Below are 25,074 nucleotides of genomic sequence, written 5' to 3'. Positions count from 1 at the left end.
TAAACTAACGTGTACAAGACCCAAGGTGCAACAGTTCTTGATCAGTGGTAGAGCTTCCTCAGCACATGCAGACACACACAACAGATAACACCACATAAAAGGACAATCATGGGGCTGGAGAGATGGCTCAGCGGTTAAGAGCACTGACTGCTCTTCCAGAGGTCCTGAGTTCAAATCCCAGCAACCACATGGTGGCTCACAACCATCTGTAATGAGATCTGACGCCCTCTTCTGGTGTGTCTGAAGACAGCTACAGTGTACTTATATAATAAATAAATCCTTAAAAAAAAAAAAAGAAAGAAAGAAAAAAAAAGGACAATCATTATCTCAAGAGAACTAAAGCCAAAACTGGTGGTAGGAGTTGGGGGTTACATCTGGAGAAAGGAGAAAAACTTTTTTTTTTTAATCTGTCTTTCCAAGCTATTCATTAAAAAGAAAAACAAGACAAAACAAACCACAAAAACCCTGTCTTCTCAAACATTATTTAAATAAATTTTGGGGGGGTTGGGGATTTAGCTCAGTGGTAGAGCGCTTGCCTAGCAAGCTCAAGGCCCTGGGTTCAGTCCTCAGCTCTGAAAAAAAAAAACTTTTTTTTTTTTTTTATAAAGGACTGAATAAGTGCAAGTACCTTTTTTTTCTTCTCTTTTCTTTCTTTCTTTCTTTCTTTCTTTCTTTCTTTCTTTCTTTCTTTCTTTCTTTCTTTTTTTTTTTTTTTTCTCAGAGCTGGGGACTGAACCCAAGGCTTTGTGCTTGCTAGGCAAGTGCTCTACCACTGAGCTAAATCCCCAACCCCTGTAAGTACCTTTTGATGGCAACCCATTTACCATCTGAGTCTTGACACCTAAGTGAAGTCAGGCCTGCAGGTATCTTATCAGGGAGAAGCTGAATCAGGGGGGGTCACATGACAGTAAACTTGGCTTCCGAGAATGAGAACGGGATGTAGGCCAGGCTGCATACATCTGCCTTTAACAATCACAGCAGCAGAGCCAATATCCAGACACACCCAGACATGGGGCGCAGGGCCCACAGGGTCAGAAGTAGCCATCTGCGAACTATATCCACTGGCTGATATTGCCCTCGGTGGTGCCTCACCCTGAGTAGGAATCCTGCAGGAACCGGAATTGTCCGACCACAGCCGCTCAGGCCTGCTGTGGACCACCTAGTTCCTAGAAGGTAAGATGCTGAGGGACTTCAGATGAGTGAGTCTGGTCATGGTCTAGAGTCTCCATGGAAGACAGGTGGGAGCCCCACACCCCGCAGGACTTAAAGGCGCCTTCCTTCCTTTTCTCAAGGCCTGCTAGCCTCTCGACCTTTGCTTGTTTGTGGTTTATGTTACTGTGGGCTCCGGCAGCTGCAGAACACAGGCTGGGATTTGGCTCTAAATGCCACGGGCTGGCAGAGAGACGCTAGGAGACTCATTCCCAGCACTAACTAAAGGCCTATTGATCTTTGACCCCTGCCCCTCCCAGGTACTTTGGCGCTCTTCCCACCTCTTTTCTTCCTTGTGGGCCTCTTCCTCCATTCTCTGAACCCTCATTTTCCTCCATGGTCTTGCCTGGACTGGCAGTTTCCCCCAGCTCCTTGCACAGTCCGATCTTTCCATGCTGTCGTCAAGCGCTGCTTCCTGTACATCTCCCAACCCTGACACAGACAACCCAGACAAGAAGGTCCGCTGGTCTTCTGAGAAGAGAAGGAGGGCATCATCCACAGACTCAGAGTCAAAGACTCACTTGGACATTTCTAAGTTGCCCAGGTCCCGGAGACCCAGCCGGCTGACGGTGAAGTATGACCGGGGTCATCTGCAGCGCTGGCTGGAGATGGAGCAATGGGTAGATGCTCAGGTTCAGGAACTCTTCCAGGTAGGTAGCGTGAGGGGGCTGCTGGAGACTGTGGATCTGGGCTTGGGTCCTGAGGTCCAGAGAGCTTGTTAGGGGCTTCCGAAGGAGCTGGAGGGCTGATGTGAAATACTCTTCAGAGGGAAGAAAAGTCTCAACCATCTCTTTAAGGCTTTGTGCTATGGAGAAGGCCTGATTTCACTTATGAAAATTGAGCTATATAGTGGGGCTGTCCATGCCTAGTATATCTCTTTGCTAAGACTTTCTGAGATTTAAGTGACAGTTGAAGAGTAAATGCTTGGCCAGACTTTGTTGCTTTATGTCTCTTCAATGTACATTCGTGCATAAAGCCACATTGTCCAATACTGTCCCTATGAGTACAGTGGCTTTTATCTTTAAGTGAATTAAGATGAAATGAAATTCAAAATGTAGACTCCAAGTTGCATAGCAATGGTTAAAGTGCTGACTGTGTGTACCACGTTGTCAGCACAGATGTGCACCAGCCGCACTATCTCAGGACGGGCAATGCAGAGCCAGACAGCGAGAACAGCCAAGGAAAACACTGACACCATGACCTCAACTGGCTTGGACTGTGTGGCTCCGGCTGCCTTTCTTCAGCCTCAACCTGGGGAAGGATAGGTCTTGCCCCTGGTCATGGGGCAAGTAGTTAGTAGGTCTCTTACGTAGACTCTGCCGACTCTGATCCCACAGCAGGAGCAACTGCTCCATCAAGAGCAAGATTTTGACCTCTTACAGTGTCTTATCCTCAATGCAAGCCTGGGCATGCATTATTTGATTTAACCCTCCCCCAGATCCCATTGGGTAGCTGTTATCTTAAAGCAGAGAGAATGGAGACTTAGGGCTGCAGATACAGTTCAGTTGGTAGAGTGTTTGGATGAAGCCTGGGCTTTTATCCGCAGCGTTGGCATTGTATACATGGTTCATGGAGGCACGCTCTGATAGGAGGTAGAAGCTGGGGGGTCAGAAGTTCACAGTCATCCTCAGCTACTTAGTTAATTCAAGGCTACTGGGATATATAAATGAGTTGTTTAAAGTCATGCAGCTAGGGGGTCATGGACTAGGACTATAGTTTGACCCCTGGCTAGAAAGTTTGGGTATTTATATGAACAGCCAGCCAATGGGAATTTAAATCTACTACTGGATGGTTAGAAGCCCCATGGTTGGTTCTCAGAGACTAACCCACAAGACCAGGAGTTCTCATTGTTCACAAGAGCGTTTGTTAACGTGACTATCTTCTGCCTTCCTTCCCTTCTTCCTTCCCTTTCCCCCCTCCCTCTTCTTTCCATCTCTGGGTCCTGCGTTCAGGCCTGTGATTCTTACACGTGAGGCTTGTCAGCTGTCCTACTAGGAGAGCAGAAAAGGATGATTGACAGGGCCTGGTCAGTGTTGCAGTTCACTACATCCTGTGACTGCCTAGTACACACATTGCTCTTGTCTGCTGAAGCATCCTTAGCCTGCTTGTAGAGGGTAGAGAGATGTTTCAGAGTTGGAAACGAGAGGTAAGCTTTCCTGGTCCCGGGCTACTCTGGTTTTGCAGGGTACTGCCAGCCACCCCCACTTTACTGCCTCCAGTTTCTCCCTACTGGCTAAGTTTCAATTTCGAAGTGTTTCATGTGCCCTTGAAAGAAAAATTCTCATATTTCAGACATCTCAGGGCAAGTCCTGCCAAGCAACTGAGGAGGGAAGCAGCCAAAGAACCCACTTTACAAGGGGAAGATGGAGGAGGGAGGCAGTATCATAATGTGCCCATAATACTGGCAAACAAGGCCTGTGGGAGGACTGCTCCCAGGCAATGACTGGCATACAACACCTGCCCCGTTGTTTCATGGCAACATGTCTACTGGTGCCCCAGGAAGCAACTAAGTGCCTGGGAAGCTCCAAGTGGCTGGGCATCTAGACAGAGGTCAGGTAACTCCGAGCGTACCCAGCTTCCATTCTGTTATCCCAGTACCCCTCCATGGCCTATCCTGCCCACCTTGCCCTGCGGTACCACTGGGAATGGTTACAGGGATGTGCCTCTTGTTTAATGACACTCAACATTCCTTCCTCAGAGAACCAATGTCCCTATGGGTGTGTAGCCCGGCCTGGAGTCTGTGAGAAACTAAATCTGGGGATACACACAATCTGGGGGCCCTGAGACTTCTGTTCTCTAGAAGAAACCTGAGGATTTGGCTTCTGGGAAGAGAGTTAATCAGCTGTACATTTAAGGAGAGCTCTCCTTCACAGCAGGCCCCATACACTATCTCTATCCCCTACTTCTTAACCTCTTCACATTAGGCCCTCAAAAGGGTTTGTCCACACTCACTTCTTCTTCTGACTTTTCCCATTCCCTTACCACTTATTCCTCAGATATCTACTGAGAGCACTGCTTCTGCCAGCCAAGTGCTGCATTAAAGTTAATGTGCGTATCAGCAGGGACACGTCACCAAGAGTGAACTTCTATAATTCTACGATGCTGGATTTTCCTGCTGACAGCTGGAACACACTCCTGCTGAGGCAGTTACATTTTAAAACAACAACTTACTACATTTTTAAAATGTGTGGTTGTCATATCTGGCGGCACAGGCCTGCAAAGTCAGTTACTGAGGAGGCTGACGGGGAGGTATTACAGGCTCAAGGCTAGCTTGAGCAATTTAGTGAGACGCCATCTTGAAATAAAAATACGAAAAGAACTGGGAATATAGCTCAGTGCAGGGCAGTAGCCCAGCATGTGGGAGACCTCAGTTCCAATCTGAGGATCACAAAATATGTAAGTAAATCGAAAGTATTTTGGGGGCCACTGAGACGACTCAGCAGGTGATGGTGACTGCCACACTAGCCTGATGACCTGAGTTTGATCCCTTGCACCCGTGTAAAGGTGGATGGAGAAAACCAACTCCACAGCGTTGTTCTCTGACCATTGCACTCCCCCATCACGCAATAATAATTTTTTAAAAAGTATTGTTGGACATGGTGGTGCATGCCTTTAATTTCAGCAATCAAGGAGCAGACACAGGGAGACAGATTTTTGTATTTTCTATATAGTGAGACCCTGTCTCAAACAAGAACAACAACACCCCAAGTATTGTCAATGAACGAGACATGGTTAGCTCATCTGGGCTGTTCTCCATTGCTAGTCTCCATGGTCTGGGTTAGACTGAGATGAGAGAGGTTTAAAATCAAGCAATGGCTGGCAAAAGACTGCTCCATGGGCTGGAGAGATGTCTCAGCGGTTAAGAGCACCCGACTGCTCTTCCAGAGGTCCTGAGTTCAATTCCCAGCAACCACATGGTGGCTCACAACCATCTGTAATGAGATCTGATGCCCTCTTCTGGCGTATCTGAAGACAGCTACAGTGTACTTGTATTTAATAAATGAATAAATCTTTAAAAAAAAAAAAAAAAAGAAGAAGACTGCTCCATGTAACAGCTTAAATACTTTAACCTCCTTCCAGCCCACCACCCACAGAGGCAGTGGAAAAGGATGGTTATTAGGACATGGGGGAAGTGGACCTGTTTAGAAATTGTTCTTTGGAGCAAATTCGATCTGTGTTGTCAGGATATCCCACCAGTCCAGTTCAGTAGAGTCAGGGTAGCAAACACGAGTCAGCAGAAACTGCCAGGCCTCAGCCAAATTGGCCCAAGTCAGCAGAGTGACGAGAGCCAGCAGGGCCGCCAGGAGAAGCTTTCTGCTGTGCTTCTGTCAATGAAGTTAAGATCAGTGAAGACGTGAGAACAATGATGTGTTGCAGAGTTAGCCATGCACGCCCCATCAGTGTCCACTGGGACACTGATTTATACACCCGCTATTTATACACCCGCCAATCATCACGGGTCCTCCCGTGGATCTTGCCTCATCACGTGAGTTAGCAAAGTTGTTTGATTTGGCAAAACTGCATGTGAGTCTGATTCAGTTGAAATCACCCTGCCAATCGGCCCGAGTCTGAGGAAGCTGCCAGAACAGCTTTTTGGTGCATTTCTTTCTATGAATTCATGACAAAGGGTGACCGTTAAGGTATATCAATGCCATCTAGCGTCATCCGCTGTCTGTTGGTCCTTCTTAACATCATGCGTCCTTTTACATGTTTGCTTTAGCAAAGCAACCTTTTCCCTGTGTCTGCTTCAGCCAAATGTTCCTTCATGTGTCTGCCCTAGCAAAACATCTCACCTGTGTCTGCTTCAGGAAAACACTCCTTCACGCGTCTGCCCCAGCAGTGCACCATCTGACACAACCAACTTTCCAAAAAAAAAAAAAAAAAAAAAAAAAAAAAAAAAACCTGTAACGTTTCCATTTCAGGGCTGTTATTCTCTGGGAATTCCAAAACATATGCGAAGGACTGAGGGTGGAGCTCCATGGTAGAGCATGTGCTTAGCATGTGCAAGACCCTGGCACCAGGGATGAGGAGATTTGAAAGAACTATTGGGTCTGTGATGCAGTCCTCTATTACCAACGTTTTACTGTAACACCAGTCGTGTTCAGCATTCATTAGATACATAAACGGGATAGTAATGGTTTGGGGGTCAGGAGTCATTTTTATAAAAGCAAACAAACTTTTAAAAAAATTGTATGGATGTGTGCGCACATGATAGATAAATGCGGGAGTTTGTGCCACAGTGTGTAGAGGGGACCACCTGGTGAAGTTGGCTTTCTCCCCCATTTTTATGTGGGTTCCAGGGATCAAACTCAGGTGGTCAGGTTTGGGCTGCAAGCGCCTCCACCCATTTGGCCACCGTCATGGCCCCCGAGTCCTCTCTTTACAGCGATTTTGTTAGTTTTGAGACAGATCTTGCATATAGCCTAAACTAGCCTTGAAATCGAGACTTCAGGATAGCTGGCCTTACGGCATGGACCCCCTTGCCCTGGCTCTGCCCTGCCCTCTGAGATTCTGACCCACAAGTGTTAGATGATGAATGGTGGGCAGGCCAAGGCTCTGTTCTACCTCCCCCTCTGCGGCCACACCCTGGGCTGCTGCTCTAACCATTTTCTTGCAGGATTAAATATGCTGTTAACTCCATCAGATAAAGCTTTTATTTAAAACATGATGACTTCTAGAGGCTTTCCATGCCTCTTTTTTTTTTTCTTTTTTCTTTTTTTCGGAGCTGGGGACCGAACCCAGGGCCTTGCGCTTGCTAGGCAAGCGCTCTACCACTGAGCTAAATCCCCAACCCCTCCATGCCTCTTTTATTTTTATTTTTGGTGTTTTGAGACAGAGTCTTGCTGTGTAGCCCTGGTTGGCCTAGAATTCACTATGTAGCTCAGGCTGGCCTCAAACTTTCAGCAATGTTCCTGCTTCTGCTTCCTGAGTGCTGGGGTTATAGGCATGTGCCACCACACCAAACCGTTTTATAGGTTTTATTATTATTATTATTATTATTATTATTATTATTATTATTATTAATTATTGCTATGGAACATACTGGAGATTAAACTCAGAACCTCCTGTATAGGAGACAAAACAAGACCTTTACTGCTAAGTTCCATCCATTTAATCCATCTATTTTTTGTCAATCTGTCAGTCAGTCTGTCTGGGTTTTGTTGTTGTTATGTTGTTTTCTTAAGATAGGATATAATGTAGCCAAGACTGGCTTCAAACTCTCTATGGAACTGAGAATGGCCTTGAACTCTTTTTTTTTTTTTTTTTTTGGTTCTTTTTTTCGGAGCTGGGGACCGAACCCAGGGCCTTGCGCTTGCTAGGTAAGCGCTCTACCACTGAGCTAAATCCCCAGCCCCGGCCTTGAACTCTTAACCCTTCACACAGCTCCTAGGTGCTAGGTGCAGCCTGTGTCCCCATGCCTGGTTTATGAGGTACTTGGGCTAAACCCAGAGCCTGTGCGTGCCAGGCAAGCACCCTACCACCTCAGCTGCATTTCTCCACACCCCTTTGGCCAGTCCTTTACTCTTGATTTTGAGACAGGGGATTACTAAATTTTCCTGATGGGCTTTGAATTTCTGATTCTCCTGCCTCAGCCTTTCTGAGTGCTAACATTCCAAGAGTGTACTACACGGCTAGACTTCAGTTGGATTTCTTATCTTCTATTTTTCTTGTTTCCCTACCTAGAAACTCCATGATGTCTGCCATTTCTGAGATTAGTGGTCTGTCTTATCTCTGTGTTTGTGTGTGTGTGTGTGTGTGTGTGTGTGTGTGTGTGTGTGTGTGTGTGTGTGTGTCTGTGTGTCTATGTGTGTTTATGTGTGTCTGTATGTGTGTTTGTGTTTGTGTGTCTCTGTGTGTCTGTATATTTTGTTTGTGTATGTCTGTGTGTATGTGTGTGTGTTTGTGTGTGTCTGCATTCGTGTTTGTGTGTGTGTGTTGTGTTTGGGTGTCTCTGTATGTATGTGTAAGTGTGTGTACATATATGTGAATGTGTGTGTGTCTGTGTGTGTATTTGTGTGTGTGTCTGTGTGTGTGTGGTGTTGGAAATAAGCTCAGGCCTTCTCTCCCATGCTTTTTAAGTACTCCATCACTGACTTGTATCCAACGTGATTGGGTTGTGGACATTGTGAATTGAATGTTAAGTAACTGGGAATGTTTTAAGATTCATTTTTTATTCTTACTTGTGTACATGTCTTTGTGTGAGTATGTGTACATGAGTGCTGGGGACAACCTTACAGGCCGGAGACATCAAATCCCCTGAGCTAGAGTTATGGGCAGTTCTGAGCTGCCTAGTGTGGTCTTAATATCTGAGCCAAGGTACCTGAGCCAAGGTAGCTGTAATAAAAACCCAACAGCGACAACAAAACACCAAAAACAAACAAAACGAAACTTTGTTCAAGGAGTTCGAGGAGTGTTGGGTTTTGTTTTATTTGGTGGTATTACTTGTGGATCTGAGACTTTTTTCCTAAACTTTGTTGGACTAGTCCAAAGTTGCCTTTAATCCAGGGATTCATTGGTGCTCCCAGTGTAGAATGACCTTTCTGAGGTCTCCATTGAGTTCCTGCTCAACAGTAACTGTTCAGCTCATTGCTCAGACTTGACTCGTGTCCAGTCCTGGACTAGGTGTGAGAACAGCCCACCTCCGTGCCTTTAGCCCTCTAGTTGGTCCTGAACGTCCATTGTAGCGCTCAGCCCAAACTCAAGAGTGCCTCCTCTGCTGACCATAACTGTCCTTCCCAGAAATCAGACCAGTGACTTCTAGCTACCTCCACCTTCTCCAGGGCTGATCTCTGTCACATGGCTTCTGTGACATCACTTGGGTCTTCTGGCCTTTGGGATCTACAGTTGCTTCTGGAGAGAAATCTCTTGTTTCTATTCTTTCTTTTTTTTTTAAATTAATTTATTTATTTATTTTTGGTTCTTTTTTTCGGAGCTGGGGACCGAACCCAGGGCCTTGCGCTTCCTAGGCAAGCGCTCTACCGCTGAGCTAAATCCCCAACCCCGGAAAGGGTTTATTTGGCTTACACTTTCACATCACCCTTCATTCTCAAAGGAAGTCAGGATGGGAAGCCAAATGGCAGGATCCTGGAAGCAGGAGCCGGGGATACACAAGCCAGGAAGGATGCTGCTTACTCGTTTCTATTCTTTCTTGGTTTATAGCCCCAAGTTCCTATTGTCCGATGTCTGGAAATGCTACTTCTTTTTTTAAATATTATTTTATATGTGCGAATGTTTCTGTCTGGCACCCGAAGAACCCGGCAATGTTGTTGGATTTCCTGGAACTGGAGTCACAAACAGTTGTGAGCCACCATGTGGGTGCTGGGAATTGACCCCAGATCCATTGGAAGAGCAGCTACTGCTCTAATCCAGGTGCTCTCCAGCCACCTGTTTTTTTGAAACAGTGTCTCCTTCTGTAGCCCAAAATGCCCTGGGAGGGATGAAGCTCAGGCTGACTTCCTGTTTTAGCCCAAATATTGGGATAACAGGTATGTATATCCATGCCTCACATTTTATTCTATTATTAATTTATTATTATTGGTGTGTGTGTGTGTGTGTGTGTGTGTGTGTGTGTGTGTGTGTGTATGCACTCACGTCAACTATAGGTCAACTTCAGATGTCTCTCCTCAGGAGCTGTCTACTCTTTGTTAAATTACATTTTTTTGTGACTGGAGAGATAGCCAAGTTTAGGCTCACTTCTTGTTATTACAGGACCCAGGTTCAGTTCCCAGCACTCACGTGGTTGCTTACAACCATCCATAACTCCAGTTCCAGGGGATGTGGCACACTCTCTGTCAGCCACAGACACTCTTCTGACACACACATACATGCAAGCAAAACACTTATACACATAAAAGAAAATGAACACATTTAAGACATTTGTTTCTATTTTATGTGTAGGATCGTTTTACCTTCATCCATCTCACTTAGCACAGGCGGGCAGTGTCTATGCTGAGAAAGTGAGGGATCCTGGAGTTACAGAAGCTTGTGAGCTGCCTGATGTGGGCCCCTGACCATTGAGACATCTTTCTGGCCCTGTCCACACCTTGTATGTTTGAGACAGGGTCACTCCCTGGAACTCAGGGCTTGCTGGTTTGTAAGCAAGACTAGCAGACCAGCCAGTTCCAGGCATACTCCTAGCTCTGCCTTGCCTCTGGGATTACAGACACTTGACACAGGCCATCTTTTGATGTGGATACTGAGAATTTGCCTCAGGTCCTCACGCATATGTAGCAAGCACTGTAGATGTTATCTCTCCAGCCTCCCACCTCTTGTAGTATTTGAAACAGTCTCCTGTAGCCAGGCTAGTTTCAAACCTTCTATGTAGCCCGGGATGACCTTGAACTTCTGATTTTCCTGCCTTGACTCTTGAGTGCTGGGATTACAGGCAGCATGGTCCACCACACCCGCTGGTTTTCATTTTCCTGAAATTTATTATTGTGTGATTTGTGTCTCAGTGTGTCATTATGCACATGTAGATATCAAAGAATGACTTTCAGAGAATTGGTTTTCTTCTCCCACTATGGAATCTGTGGTAAGTGCCTTCATCTGCTGAGCCCTCCCCAGTAGGGGGAGCATTGTATAGCATTGGCTAATCTAGAATTCATTATGTAGAGTAGGCTGGCCTAGAACCCAGGAGAGATCAATCTGGCTCTGCTTACTGGATGCTGGGGTCAAAGGTATATACTGCAAGACTGACCTTGGCTGCTTGTGTGTTTCTCTTTCTCTTTCTCCACCCCCGCCCCGTGTGTGTGTGTGTGTGTGTGTGTGTGTGTGTGTGTGTAACCCTGGCTGTCCTGTTACTTGACATGTAGCCCAGGCTAGTTTAAAGCTTTCACCAGTTTTCTGCCTCACTTTCCCAAGTGCTGAGACCAAGTGTGTGCTCTCACATCTGACTGTATATTTTGGGTGGTTTTCTAGTTAACTACATTATGAGAATAATCTAATGCTTACCACTCACTCCTGACCCTAAGCATCAAGATTTGGTGACGTTTATTTGTTTGTCTGTTTACTTATTGTAGGCTTATATTTTTCTTAAGGGTTCTTAAATGCTTCAACCTCCCTTATAGCCCACTGACCAAAGGTAGGGGAGGAAGCTGGCTAATAGGATAAGGGGGATGTGGACCTGTTTAGAAGTAGTTCCTTGGGGGAGTCTAATCTTTATTGTCTGTAGTCCAGTCTACTAGCAAAACACCAACAGGAATCAGCACTAGCAGCTCAATCTAGAAGAAACCTCGAGGCTCTGCTGAGGTGGCAAGATTCAGCCAGAACACAACAAGAAGTTCTTTGGTGTGTTCCTCTCTATGAGGTTATGACAAGCAGAGATCAGTGAAGAAAGCAAGTTGAATCAATGCCAGAGCATCTGTCAGTTGGATTATACTTATACTCTTCCCAAATATCATGAGTCCTTTCACACATCTGCTCTAGCAAAACATTACATGACCTTTTACCAGACAGCTTCCAAAGAAATACCACAATGTCTGTTCTCAGCAAAACATCCTCTCACAAGACAGTTTCCAGAAAAACATCACATAATGAAACTGGGTCTCCAGTGAAACCAGAAACTCCCACTTCTATTAACTAATTAATTAAATTATTTATTTATTTGTTTATTTATTTGACAGGGCATCATCTCACATTTAGTAGCCAAGGGTGTGATCTTATGTTTCTCTCCCCAGTGCTGGGGTTACAAGTGTATTCTGGGTTTATGCCGGTCCTGAGGCCTTAGTCTAGGACTTTGTTTTTTTTTTAATTTTTTTTTTTAATTTTTTTTTTCTCCCCACCCCTAGGACTTTGTACATGGTAGGCAAGCACTCCACTGACAGAACTACCCAGTATCTAGTTATTTCGTATGTTCCAGATTTCAGAGATGGCTTCTTCCAGGAATCTTTGAGCCCTGGGTTGGTGAGCTTTCCTTCTCATTGGTCCTGTGGTCATGTGTGAGCTCTCCTTCCCATTGGTCCTGTGGTCATGTGTGAGCTCTCCTTCCCATGACTCTTGTGTCATGTGTGAGCTCTCCTTCCCATGGCTCCTGTGGCCATGTGTGATCTCTCCTTCCCATGGCTCCTGTGGTCATGTGTGAGCTCTCCTCCCCATGGCTCTTGTGGCCATGTGTGAGCTCTCCTCCCCATGGCTCTTGTGGTCATGTGTGAGCTCTCCTCCCCATGGCTCTTGTGGCCATGTGTGATCTCTCCTTCCCATGGCTCCTGTGGTCATGTGTGAGCTCTCCTCCCCATGGCTCTTGTGGCCATGTGTGATCTCTCCTTCCCATGGCTCCTGTGGTCATGTGTGAGCTCTCCTCCCATTGGTCCTGTGGTCATGTGTGAGCTCTCCTCCCCATGTCTCCTGTGGCCATGTATGAGCTCTCCTTCCCATTGGTCCTGTGGCCATGTGTGAGCTCTCCTTCCCATGACTCTTGTGTCATGTGTGAGCTCTCCTTCCCATGACTCTTGTGTCATGTGTGAGCTCTCCTTCCCATGGCTCCTGTAGTAATATGTGAACTTTCCTTCCCATGGCTCCTGTGTTCTCTCATCAAGGCATGTCTGTTACCATCTATTGTAACTGCTCCTTCAGATGTCTGTAGGCTTTTCAATGCAGGATCATATTGTCTGTCTGTCTTGGTGTTATACTCCTAAGACTCACTTTCATCTTTGACATACAACAGGCTTTCATTTATTGATCTCCCTGTTTGTCTATATATCTGTTTATTGTGACTGGCCTTGAGCAGAGATCTGCCTGTTTCTGCTTCCTGAGTGCTATGCCACCACCGCCCAGCTGCCATCCCTTGACAAACACATATAAAGTCCATGAGCTTTGAATGAAGTTAACTATACATGAAAGAAGTGTGGGAGGAAGTTAGAGCTTCAGGGAGTGGGGCTGACTCAAGCAATAGTGATTTTTAAAAAAAGCAAAAGCTCTTGAGTGCTAACAGTGGAAAGAGAAGGAAGGTAGATGAGGGTTCTTTTCTTTTTGCTACATTATTTGATCTGTTTTATTTACTCATAATTTATTCATAATTTACAAAGTCACCTTTATTGAATACAAACCAACATGAAATAACATGTGCCTTTTTACAGTGACCAAAATAAATATAGTGGATGTATTTTGCCCTTTATAAAACATCACACCACCAAGTGTGGGTATGTGGACATGGGCATGTTTGAATGCAGGGGCCCAAGAAAGTGAGGGGTTAGATTCCCCTGGAACTGCAGTTATGGGGTTGTGAAGATGTAGGTGCTTGGAACACAGCTCAGCTCTCTGGAAAAGCAGTCCTTGCTCTACTGCCGAGCTTTCTTCTCCAGCGTCTGTGACTGTAACTGTTTTGTTTTGAGATAGATCTCTGTGTAGTCCTGGCTGTGCTGGCCTATTAGTCTAGGTTGCCTCCAACGCATAGAGATTAAACTGACACATGGGGCAGACTGTAACTTTTAAATTTTCTGGTTTAACTTATTTTATTGTTAGAGGTGGGGTTCAGAGGACAACCTCAGTGTATTCTGTCCTTGTGGGACCCAGATACTAAACATTTCTTGTTATGCTTCATGTCGACAACTTTTATGTAGTGGCTCATGACTAACTTTTAGAAATAGTGTTCTTATGATTTTTAATATGACACTTATTGCACAATTTACCTGTTTTGTTTGTTTTTGAGGCGAGGTCAAACATTATATAGCCCTGGCTAGTCTGGTACTTGCTATATAGATCTGGCTGGTCTCAAACTCAGAGATCTTCCTACCCCTGCCTTCTATGTGCTGGGATTAAAGTCATGCTCCACTATGTCCAGCTATTTCACACACCTTTAAGAGTGTACAATGCCATGGTGTTCTGTATCTCATGGGCTTAAGCAAAGGTTTCCACAACTTTGAATACTTTATCCCCCAGGTCCTGGTGCATTTGCAGTCAGTTATCATTCCCTCTGTGAGTTTTCAGCCCTAGGCAAGAACAGATCTTACTTTGTCTCTCTAGATCCGCTTACACTGCATGTTTCACAGATGTTGACTTACTGATAAGACTTTGTTGTTAAAACTGGTCTTTCGGGGTTGGGGATTTAGCTCAGTGGTAGAGCGCTTGCCTAGCAAGCACAAGGCCCTGGGTTCGGTCCTCAGCTCTGAAAAAAAGAAAAGAAAAACAAACAAACAAACAAAAAAACCCCCTGGTCTTTCTACAGGCCAGGCCAGCCAGCCTTGAATTCATAGGTGTCCACCTGCCTCTGCTTCCCGAGTGCTGGGATTAGAGTTGTTTACCACCGCACTCTGAAAAAAATCTTATTATTTTGTGTGTGTAGGTGTTTCAACTGCATATGTATCTGTTCTCCAAATATGAGCACTCAGGGAGTCCAGAAAAAGGTACAGGAAGCACTAGAACTGGAAGTGTGAACAGCTGTGAGCCTCTGTGAGGTGCTAGAGATGTGATTCAGGCTCTCTGGGAAAGCAGCTAGTGTCCTTATCTGCTGAGCAGTGTCCACAAGGCATTCCCCCTCTCTTTTCTACTATGACGTCTAGGTTAGTCTGAAACTCATGATCATCTGTCCTTAGCCCAAGCACTGAGCGTACAGGCACATGTGAAGACCTCTTAACTCTTTTGCTTAGAATACAGTAGGTACCTAGTAAACGTTTACCAATAAGAAAATCAATGGTCACTGAGTGAGCTGAGGAGGGGATCAATATGAAGATCAGCAGATGAGGAGGTGGTTGAGTCCCTGTCAGTAACTGCCATTCTAGCACCAGGTATTCCAGACGCCTCTGTTACTCTCAACTAGGGTCAAGCAGATACTTCTGAGCCCGAGATCGATCTGGAAGCTCTAATGGAATTGTCCACAGACGAGCAAAGGACTCAGCTGGAGGTAGGATGCAGGGGAAGCTGGGCATGGGGCCGAGGGCCTGCTTTCTTGGGTGGCATGACAAGTACTACCTACTGTATTAGCTGTACACAGCAGAGATAATTGCCAGCTGCCTAGAACCAAGTTTCAGGGGAGGATCCCTGGGAGATGGTGGGCTTGTGGGGAGTACCATGGCTTGGTTCAACTTGCTCTCTTTTCCTCAGGCCATTCTCCAAGACTGCCCAGGCAACAGAGAGGTAAGGCACATTCTGCTCTGCATTAGGAGGAAGTCTTAAAGTGGGGGACGGGCTACGACAGAAAGAGAGGAGCCTATGAGAGGAATGCTTGGCCCTTGATCCTTCTTTCCATCTCTTGCTCTGGGGAGAATTAAAGAGGGATTAAGGAAGGGCAGCATAGTGCCTGTGATTTCCTGCCTTGATCTCAGTTCTCTCTCCTCAGCCTTTTATCTCTGAGCTACTCAGTCAACTCAAGAGACTTCGGAGACTCAGCAGGCCTTCGAAATAATCTTGGAGGGACCATCTTCTGTAGCCTCAGCACTGCCAGGATCCACAGGATTCTGGCCACCATCTACAGCCCTGACCTGGATACTGGCTGAAAGGCCTTTGATATAGAAAAGGGCTGCAGAAGACAGAGAGAGACACTTGTATAGCCCATGTATGAGGGCACCCACAGTTGGCTTTCATCTGGGCTCTCTGGGGGTCAGTTGTGGCTATTGTCCAATGTTTTCCTTGGCAGCCAAGATAAAACCTTTGGGAGCCCAGATTAAGGGAGTGTGGTGTCCATCTATGCTGGGAATGGGAGAGTGGAAGTGATATCTTAGAAGACCAACATCGGGGGCTGGGGATTGAGCTCAGTGGTAAAGCGCTTACCTAGGAAGCGCAAGGCCCTGGGTTCGGTCCCCAGCTCCGAAAAAAAAAAAAAAGAAGACCAACATCACACATCCATGACCATCCACCCACCATCATCCTCCATCCCCATGCCAACTGGTGTTGGGAATGCAAAAAAAGAGACCACACCTTGGAAAAGTAAGGCCGCAAGGCCATGTGGGTAAAGCACGAGGTATCCTGGTGTCACCAAAAGAAAAGCCTAACTGGCAGAGTCAAGTTTAGAATTCCACTGCCGAGGCAACAGGAAACATCTCATGGAAGCATCCAGGGAGGTTGATCCCTCCTCCACACGGTGTAGCAGGACTCTTTGGAGTGTGCTCTCCTTTTGGATTAGCCCCGGTGCAGGGCAGAAAGGAAAGAAACAGAGGATATGCAGAGGAGAGGAAGGGATGGCCAGAATCTGAGCCGAGTGGTTGTTTGGTCTTTGAGGAGCACAAGTTGGGACAGAAGCCAGGTCTTCTGTAAGTGAGGAGGAAGCAGGGTATGGATGCACTGTTCCTACGTTCATTACTAAGTACTAGACAGATAGAAATCCAACCTGAAAGGTCTCTGGTTAAGCTGAGCTGTGCTGAGTACAAAATACAATCCCTAATGTGAATACTCATGCTTACTCGGAATGAGGCCACCAGGAGGTGGGACTCTCTTGCTAGGAGCGTACAGAATAACTCAAGCTTTTCATGAATTCTGCAGGAGTCTGCTTCTAACCCCTCCTTCCAACCTGCTTAGCACCTCTCACATGCCCCAGGCTCAGGGACCATGAGGGACATAGAGAAGGTGTTGGGCACCTGGAGGTACAGGTCATTGGAAGAGCACACACTAAGCATGTCTGAGGATGTGGGTTCAATGCCCAGTAGTGCCAGTAACAAACACAATTGCAAGTGTGGAATGTAGCATCATCTCTAGCATGTGCAAAGGCCTGGTCTCAATCCCCAAGACAGGAAAACCATCTGGGACCAATGACAACATTTTATTAGATCCTCTACAGGCCCAGGGTTGGGCACTGGAACCAGGTTTCAAGTATCAGCCACAGCTTCAGTCTGGGCTTCCCCATCTGCCTGTTTGAGGTCAGCCTTAGAGGAGGGCTCTGACTCCTTCCTTCATCTGCTCCCTCTAAGGGCCATTATCTTCCTCCCTCCCAGGGGCTGTGAAGCTCACATCAGTAAAGCAGGGTCTGCTATCCCCCTGGATGCCTGGAGACTTAGCCCAGGTGTCTTCCCAGCCTGATGGTTGCCTGTGGTACTGCCACCTCAGGAGATCATTAGGCTATTCTCAGTGTTCTCGGCAAGGCGGTCGGGGGTGGAAGGGAGAAGTCTGATGTTCTTTAAGATCAAAGTTATCGTGGCCCTCCCTGCAGAACAAAGGGGTGAATGGCAGACATCTTGGCAGCCCTCAAATCAAGAACATTCTCCTCTCAACCAGCACCTACCGGAAGCACCGGGCACAGTAGAGGTCTCCATCACAGCCAGCACAGCGCAGAGTAGCATCCTCATTGCAGATACAGCACCAGGGGAGTTCTTCTTCCTCAGCCTGGAAGCGAGACTGGGGCTTAGGAAAGAAGAGGAGTAGGGAAAATAGAGATGGAGCAGTGAGGCAGGTGGCAGGCTGCCTGTGGGAAGTGTGGGGAGGGGAGCCTGTGTGAGGCCTTCCTCACCTCAGTCTTGGCCTTGTGGGGTTGAGCCTGGGATGCTGGAGCTGGTTCCTCAGGGATGTTAAAGCCACTTGCCTCATCCAGAGCTGCTTCTTCAGTGAGCTGTGAACAGGGAGGAAAAGGACTACTTCCTGCTCTAGGCCCAGGCTCCCCTCCCACCATTTGTCTGTTTTGTGCCTTAGCTTTTCAGCTCTTCATGCAGCTAATCTGTTATCTGTTAGCACCTTGGGGGTTCTCCTCCCCTCTGTTTATTTTCTTAATACTAGATAAGAGAGAGAGGATATCGGGGGGAGAGGGGTTGGGAGAGAGAGAGGAAGATAGACAGACAGACAGACAGACCAACCGACCAACCGATGGACCTAGATCTAATGTATTTCCTTTTGTTTGATCATGGCTACTACAAACCACACAATCACAGAAACTATCTGCAGTTGGAAAAACCACGCTTCTGCTAGAGCACAAGACAAATCAGCTGGTGAGGAGAGTCTGAAGCGCTCCATATCTCACACGTGGGATTAAAAAAAACCACATTTGTACAGAATTCTCACTACACTTTGCCCTTTACCTCCTGCCCACGTCTGTATATTTCCTATCTCAAGATATCAGGAGGAACAGGACCCCAGCAAGAAGGAGCACTGAGGAGTGACCGCTCATGTGGCCCTGGAGCAGAGGCTAGTGCATGAGACCAGACCGCTGGTGCAACACTGAGCAATGAGGCAGAGGCAGGACAGGGTGACTGGGGGGGAGGGGGTAACAGGGCTACCTGCTGCAGGACTCTCCGGATGGCTGTCTCTTCATCCTCATCCTCGTCACTGTCTGGGAGGTGATAGTCTTGAAGGGTTACTTGAATGAGGGGGCAGGAACACAGGAAGAAGTGAGGTGAGAGATATCACCAAATGGCTTTCCTCTTGCCTTCTAGGACTGCTGGTGCCCGGGGGTACTTTGTTCAGAGTTGAGAACCAAGCTGCTTGCTCCCTACCCCTGCCCTGCAAGGCTAGACTGTCAGCCCAGAGAGTGGAGGTCAGAATGAGAAGCATTAGCACCAGAAGGAACTGAAGGTTCCAATGCCACAGTGTGTCACAGCTCTGCATAGCACATGGCATGTGCTTTGGCCAGGGACCCTCTATCTGCTAGTAGTCTGTGGTGGCAGTGGTCAGGGCTAATAGTCTGTGGCGGCAGTGGGTCGTGGCCAGGGGCCTGGATAAGGATGCTGGCTAGAGCCTTTACCTCTGCTGGGGTCCTGTCCCTTTAGTACAGCCAATCTTCTGGCAAGAGCCAGGATCCGCTCCTGCCTGGTGTTCTCCTCCTGTAGCTCAACTGATGCCTCAGCCAGCAGCTTGTTCTTCTCTTCCTCCAGAGACGCCTGCCCCTGGGAATCTGTGTGCTGGTTCCTTGTACCTCCCTTGTTGAGGCTGTTCTGGGGAGGGGCTGCTGGGAGGGGTAAGGTAGTAAGTAAGGAAGAAAGTAGAAGAACCCCAAGACCTCATCCCAGAAGCCACTGAACTCATTTCTCAACTAGTTTTAACCATACATTTTCATTTTCATTCCTCAGTACTAGACTTTTATTTACCCATTTATTTTTGTTTTTTTCAAGGCAGGGTTTCTCTGTGTAGTCCTGGCCTTCTTGTAACTCACTTTGCCAACCAGGTTGGCCTTGAACTGAGATCTGCCCGCCTCTGCTTCCCAAGTGCTGGTCCCAAGTGTGGGTCCCACGTGCCGGAATTAAAGGTGTGTGCCACCTCCACATCTATTCATTTATTTTACAGACAGGGGTTTGCTGTTGAGTCTATACTGACTGGAACACTTTCTTTTTTAAAATTCTTCTCTCATATTACATCCTGACTTCAGTTTCCCTCTTCCCCCCTCCTGCCAAGCCTCTCTGCCTCAACTTCCCATTCTTTCAGCCCCATGCCAGTCCCTTCAACCTCCCTTAGAAAAGAGAAGCCGGGCTGGAGAGATGGCTCAGAGGTTAAGAGCGCTGTCTGCTCTTCCAGAGGTCCTGAGTTCAATTCCCAGCAACCACATGGTGGCTCACAACCACTTATAATCAGGTCTGGTGCCCTCTTCTGGCCTGCAGGAATACACGCAGGCAGAAAGCTGTATGATGTATACATAATAAATAAATAAATTAAAAAAAAAAAAAAAGAAAAGAGAAGCCCTTCTAGGGACATTAGCCATCCACATCATGGAAGGAGGCAAGAAGTAGTCTCATGAGCAGGCAAAAGAGCCAGAGATAGCCCCTGATCCCACTGTTAGGAATCCCACAGAACACCAACCTATTCAGCCAGAGCATACATGCATAGGACCTAAGTCAGACCCCTACAGGATCCCTGATTCTGCAGGCCCACATGAGTCCCAATCGTCCTTTCTGTGAGTCTTATTCTCTTGGGGTGCCCGTAACTTCTCTAGTTCCTCAGATCCTTCCTCCCCTTCCTTTGCAGGGCTCTCTGAGCTCCCCCTTTGTCTACAGTGTCTGCATCTGCTCCCATCAGTTGCTGGGTGAAGTCTCTCCAAACGCTCTGATGATGATTTGGCAGGCATGACAAACTGTAGATCAAAGGTTTTGTGGTTGGGTTGGTGCCCCTCCCCCTCCCCTTGATGGCCTTTACCTCACATTCTATGACTGCAGAGTAAACCATCATGCCTGAGGAAACTGGTAAGTTTAGTTATATCTTTCAAAGGCATCAACCTTGGGAGTGACAATTTTGGAATTTTGGTTTCTTTGAAGAACACAAAAATATTATAATTTTTGTTTTAATCACAGATGGGGAGTATGGGGCTGCTTCGAATTTTCCACAGCAGCTGACTATGATTTGCCTTGTGCTCTGGCAGGGGTATGATCTTGTCAGCTGCAGAATGTTTCTGCGATTATGGGACATTTGGAACTCTGGAGCCTTTGCAAAGAGTACATAGATGCTGGAGCCCTGAGAGGCTGTTGGTGGGTTTTTGGTTGTTGTTGGTTGCCATTTATCATGTAGTAATGTGCAGAGAAAAAAGCAAGAAGACAAAATTAGGTATCCCGAAAGCGAAGAGCAATCTTGTCCCCAAGGAGCCTGACACCACTAAACAACAGGAAGGTGCCTCCTGTAATGTCATCGTTTTTCTGTCATCTCGTGTTGCCAGTTTAAAGGGCTGAAGAACAGGAGTAGAGAAGACAGAAGCAAAAGTACACCTCCACATACTGAGTGGCTACGCTATGACTTGAGGATCAGCTGTGAGGGGCTAAGGTTTAGCTAGACCCTGTCTTTCAGGGCTGGAATTAGCATTTTCTGGGACCAACAGGGATAAGTCAACGGAAATAGCAATCTTACATAATGGGCAGGAGACCCTTGATGGTAATGCACACGTCAGATGAGTGAGGTCATCCACAGAGACGCTCTGCAGTATTTATCAATCTTAGTTCTTCTGATACACTTAAGGGCATATGTCTTTTCAGGGGTGGGGAGCTGGCCACTGCATGATAGGGTACTCAGTAGCATCCCCACCTTCCACCTACCAGAAGCCAGGAGTGGTAGCCTGTGAACTGTGATAATGAAAATGGGGCTGGGGATTTAGCTCAGTGGTAGAGCGCTTGCCTAGGAAGCGCAAGGCCCCGGGTTCGGTCCCCAGCTCCGAAAAAAAAAAAAAAAAAAAAAAAAAAAAAAGAAAATGTCTTTAACCAAATCTAAAGGTGCCTAAAGCTAAAAATCACCCCTAGTTGGAGCTACTGCTCCGCAGACCTCAGTACCACTGTCCAAGGTCTTCTATGTCAGAGCGCTGCATAGCACGTCATGGGGGTAGTGAACAGCTGAACTGTGGCCCTGCAGAGTACTCTGCTGAGTACTAGTATGAGCCAGGCACAGTCCCAAGCACTTACTGTACTGTTTCATTTATTCTTCACAGCTTCTCCCAGGACATAGGCTTGTAGCACACATAGCTTGAGTTTACAGATGAGAAAGGGTTGGGGAAGTAACTCATGTAGGTGGTGGAAGAGAAATTCCCCACGTGATTCCTGAGCCAGTACAAGAGGCCCACGCTGGCTCCTTCTGGAGCAAGCGCTCAATAAACAGAAGCTCTTTAGTGTTGACCGTTCTCTAACTTACATTCACCTCCCAAAAGGGTGGGCAGAAGAGGCAGGACATGACTTGGGACGCCAAGGGGACAAGTTACCTGAGACTCTTGGTTGCCAGTTTTCATCAATGGCCACCTCAGCTGTCAACTGTGTGAGCAGATCCTGTGTCTGCTGGGCCTGGGTCCTGGTATCTGGTGCCTGGTGTACCTGTGCAGAGGAGGGAAGCTCAGTGGGGAAAGGGGTGTGGGGAAGGCCACACCAAGAGCGCAGAAGAAGACTGAGTCAGGAGTGGAGGCTGAAGAGTTTTCAAAGGCCAGGGAAAGGGATGAATTCAAGTCCACAGAGACGAGTCCGTCTGGCAGCTCCCACCAGGACTGAGCATCCACTCTTTGCTGACGCTCGGCCCTTGTTCTTTGGCTTAGGAGCAGGCTTAATGCTCAGGAGGTAGGGGTGGGAGGCTTTCCCAATCCCTGCAAAGCACACGACCATACATGTATCTGGGCTTGTGAAGGGTGCTTGCCCTAGGATCCTTTTCTCCTAACCCATCACACTCACCGGTCTCATGGTGTGAGGAGGTGGGGCTCTGCCCTGCAGTGCTGCAAGCCGATCCTCCATTTCCTGTGTGGAAGGGATGGGGCCCTGGACTTCATCCTTCAGTGCGGCGAGCCGCGCCTCTATCTCTGCCTGTGAGGGTATTGACTCTGCGGTTGACAAGGAGAGGATTTGTAAGGGTCAGAGGAAGCTCAGTCCTCAGTCCCGGCGTGTGCCTTTTAGGTCCCCTGACCCACTCCCGCTCACTGGGCTTGTTTTCCTGACGAAGCCGTGCCAGACGCTCAGCAATGGCTTGGTCTTTGTGGGTCAGGCCTTGGCTCTGGGAAGCGCTGGACTTTTTCTTGGCTTCCAAGGCTGCCACGCGTCTGGGTGAATGTGAGATAGAGACCCTTAAGGTTAAAGAGAAGACTGAAGGTACCCATTCAAATCAATCTGGGCCTCTATTCCTATGGTACCACAGCCCAACCCAGATGACCAGCAGGAGGGAAGACTGACAGGGTAAGAGCTCCCAAATGCCTTTATTGATAACTGGTTAATGAGCGGCTGTCAGGATCCACGAGGGAAGCCAGGAGCCCGGACGTGGGCATTCTCTCTGTCCTGCACCCATTTGATCTGGAGACTGGAAGGAGAGATAACGACGTGGTGATATTGTCTTTTCCCAGCCCCGCTTGTCTTCTTTGAAGTACTTACTTCTTATAGTTCTGAGGTGGCGACCACTTGGAGGCAGTGTCAGAAGACCCTCTAGAGAGAGGACACCGGAGGACATTGGTGATTTCTACCCCAAATACTTCCCAGGCAGACCTCGGGCTAGGAAGCACAAGGCCTGACCAGATGCTTATTGTCATGTCTGTCTGCCCATGGCCCGTGCCCATCTCTCACCTGGTCAGGACTGTGTGGCACTGCTTGCAGACTTTCTGTTGTGTGTTGCCAGCCCGGGGTACCAGTGCGCTGAAGCTAAGACAGCCATTACAGAAGGCTCGGCCACAGTTCTTACAGCCGTACTATAAGAAACATGAAGCAGGAGGATTCGTGTCTCACCCAGCCCTGTCGGCAATTCTTTTGAGACTCTCTAAGCACTCACAGAAAGAAGGAATTGAAGTTGTGACCAGATTTTGGTGGAAGGAAGAAGAAAAAATGGGATCCCTAGGGTCCTGGCAGAGATGGGTTCAGGGATTCCTTGGTATCCAGAGTCTGGTTCAAATTAGATAAAACTTTAGGCAAAATTCACATGCTTTCTACCATTTTCAATCTCTTACCATGGGTGTGTAGTGCAAAGACAAACAAGGCCCTGTGTGGCAGGTCACTGGCTAGTCAACAAAAAGAATCAGTGTTGAGTGCAGATCCCATGCTTTCTCTGCTCTGGCAGAGCTGGTGGGAGGTTTGCCTCAGGATAGGGTTGTAACAATAGCTTCAATTAATTAAGTACTTAGCGTGTGCCAGGCACGAAGTTTCGACCCTAAAATGCATCATCTGATATAACCACCATGATTTACACAGGCTATCATATTTGATCCTGATGCCCACCAGTACTATCTCTATTTTTTTTTTTTTTTTTTGGTTCTTTTTTTCGGAGCTGGGGACCGAACCCAGGGCCTTGCGCTTCCTAGGCAAGCGCTCTGCCACTGAGCCAAATCCCCAACCCCAGTACTATCTCTATTTTAACAGGGGCCAGAGAAATTAAATGACTGTTCAATTAGATCATTCTTTGAATAAGGCGGGGCAGCTGAAGTTTTGAACTCCAAAATTGATATGTAAGTGCTCCAGTCCTACAAACCATGAATTCATCCCACTTCCTTCCCATTAACTCCCGTGCAGTTTACAAGGAGACCCTGGCAAGTGTTGAGAAGAAGGCTTTTTCTTTGTGCTCTGGGGAGGAGACGAAGTATAGCAATCTAACCTGGGTAAGAGCAAGCTGTGGGTGGGGCAGGTTTCAGAACACAGAGCAACGGGCACGGTATGACATAGTCACAGGGTATTAAAAACAGAGATGGAAACTGACAGTTGTACACTTTTTACAATTTCTAGGGTACTTTCAGCTCCGGCACCTCACCGAAGCCACTTTTTTTTTCTTTTTTCTTTCTTTTTTTTTTTCGGAGCTGGGGACTGAACCCAGGGCCTTGCGCTTGCTAGGCAAGCGCTCTATCACTGAGCTAAATCCCCAACCCCGCCACTTTTTTTTTTTTAATTTACATTATTTCTTTGTGACTGTATGCGTGCAGACATGTGCATATCATGGCATGTGTGTGGAGATCGGAGAATAACTTTTAGGAGTTCTCTCCTTCCACCGTGTGGGTCCTGGGGTTCAAACTGAGGACACTGGGGTAAGCAGCAAGTGCTTTTACCCACAGAGCCATCACACCGGACCTCATCAGACCATCATCTTAACTCTGAAAACGGGTGGGCATTCGCCTCTTTACAGAAACGTTAATTGGGTTACTTCATTAAAACCACTGGAAAAAAGCCGTCAAACTGAGTCTTTAGCCTGCAAGTCCCTTCCCTTTGCCCCGCGTCCTCCCATGGCCCTTCAGATCTCTGGGAGTACACTCGCCTCCTTCTTGAAGAGGGTGAACTTGACAGCACAGCCGTAGCACCTGCTCTCCATAGCAGTTCTGGGCGCCGCAGAATCTGTAGGTTAGCCTCTCACTAGCGCAGCGCAGGCCTTTCAGACCCTCAATCTATGTTGCCAAGTCCTACACGCCCATCTGCGCTTTCCAGGGCCGGCCCAGCGCCGGGAATTCTGACTCTCCGCTCCTCTAGGCGCTGGCGGTAGCGGAGTCGGGTATGCTGGGAGTCGTAGTCCATTCTCCACTGTGCGTACAGTCTACAGCCAGTCAGACCTGAGTCGGGGTACGCCATCCCAGGAGGCTTAGCGCTCTTGTTGGGCTGGCTCGGA

At 47.4% G+C, this 25,074-nt stretch overlaps 2 protein-coding genes and 1 long non-coding RNA gene across 9 annotated transcripts; 1 reads left to right on the top strand and 2 right to left on the bottom strand.

The window, feature by feature from the left end:
* Positions 1-1,558: 1,558 nt before the first annotated feature.
* Ppp1r14d (protein phosphatase 1, regulatory (inhibitor) subunit 14D) lies at positions 1,559-15,805 on the top strand. Its single transcript, NM_172011.2, has 4 exons — positions 1,559-1,859; positions 14,963-15,046; positions 15,247-15,279; positions 15,482-15,805. The coding sequence occupies exons 1-4, from the start codon at positions 1,602-1,604 to the stop codon at positions 15,545-15,547; spliced, it is 441 nt and encodes a 146-aa protein (NP_742008.1). The 5' UTR covers positions 1,559-1,601; the 3' UTR covers positions 15,548-15,805.
* On the bottom strand, positions 4,795-6,071 carry LOC134486140 (uncharacterized). Its single transcript, XR_010064874.1, has 2 exons — positions 6,003-6,071; positions 4,795-5,534 (listed from the first exon to the last, which is right to left on the bottom strand). It is a non-coding gene; the product is annotated as an uncharacterized LOC134486140 (long non-coding RNA).
* Positions 15,806-16,878: 1,073 nt separating the features above from the next.
* Zfyve19 (zinc finger FYVE-type containing 19) lies at positions 16,879-25,066 on the bottom strand. Of its 7 annotated transcripts, none has more exons than XM_039105681.2 (11): positions 24,730-25,066; positions 23,061-23,182; positions 22,872-22,922; positions 22,428-22,546; positions 22,185-22,330; positions 21,728-21,836; positions 18,806-19,009; positions 18,342-18,421; positions 17,582-17,680; positions 17,357-17,475; positions 16,879-17,278 (listed from the first exon to the last, which is right to left on the bottom strand). In XM_039105681.2, the coding sequence occupies exons 1-11, from the start codon at positions 24,781-24,783 to the stop codon at positions 17,200-17,202; spliced, it is 1,182 nt and encodes a 393-aa protein (XP_038961609.1). In that variant the 5' UTR covers positions 24,784-25,066; the 3' UTR covers positions 16,879-17,199.
* Positions 25,067-25,074: the final 8 nt, after the last annotated feature.

This window comes from Rattus norvegicus, chromosome 3 (genome assembly GCF_036323735.1).
Source record: "Rattus norvegicus strain BN/NHsdMcwi chromosome 3, GRCr8, whole genome shotgun sequence".
Taxonomy (NCBI): Eukaryota; Metazoa; Chordata; class Mammalia; order Rodentia; family Muridae; genus Rattus; species Rattus norvegicus.
This window is presented reverse-complemented; position numbering and strand designations above follow the sequence as displayed.

Excerpts from the sequence above, each read along its gene's own strand:
- Zfyve19 (XM_039105681.2), bottom strand. The coding sequence starts at position 24,783 with ATGGAGAGCAGGTGCTACGGCTGTGCTGTCAAGTTCACCCTCTTCAAG. Across the intron at positions 22,331-22,427 it reads TCGTCAGGAAAACAAGCCCA|AGTCAATACCCTCACAGGCA; the intron begins GTGAGCGGGAGT and ends TGTCAACCGCAG. Across the intron at positions 18,422-18,805 it reads GGGACAGGACCCCAGCAGAG|TAACCCTTCAAGACTATCAC; the intron begins GTAAAGGCTCTA and ends CCCTCATTCAAG.
- Ppp1r14d (NM_172011.2), top strand. The coding sequence starts at position 1,602 with ATGCTGTCGTCAAGCGCTGCTTCCTGTACATCTCCCAACCCTGACACA. Across the intron at positions 15,047-15,246 it reads AGCAAAGGACTCAGCTGGAG|GCCATTCTCCAAGACTGCCC; the intron begins GTAGGATGCAGG and ends TCTTTTCCTCAG. Across the intron at positions 15,280-15,481 it reads ACTGCCCAGGCAACAGAGAG|CCTTTTATCTCTGAGCTACT; the intron begins GTAAGGCACATT and ends CTCTCTCCTCAG.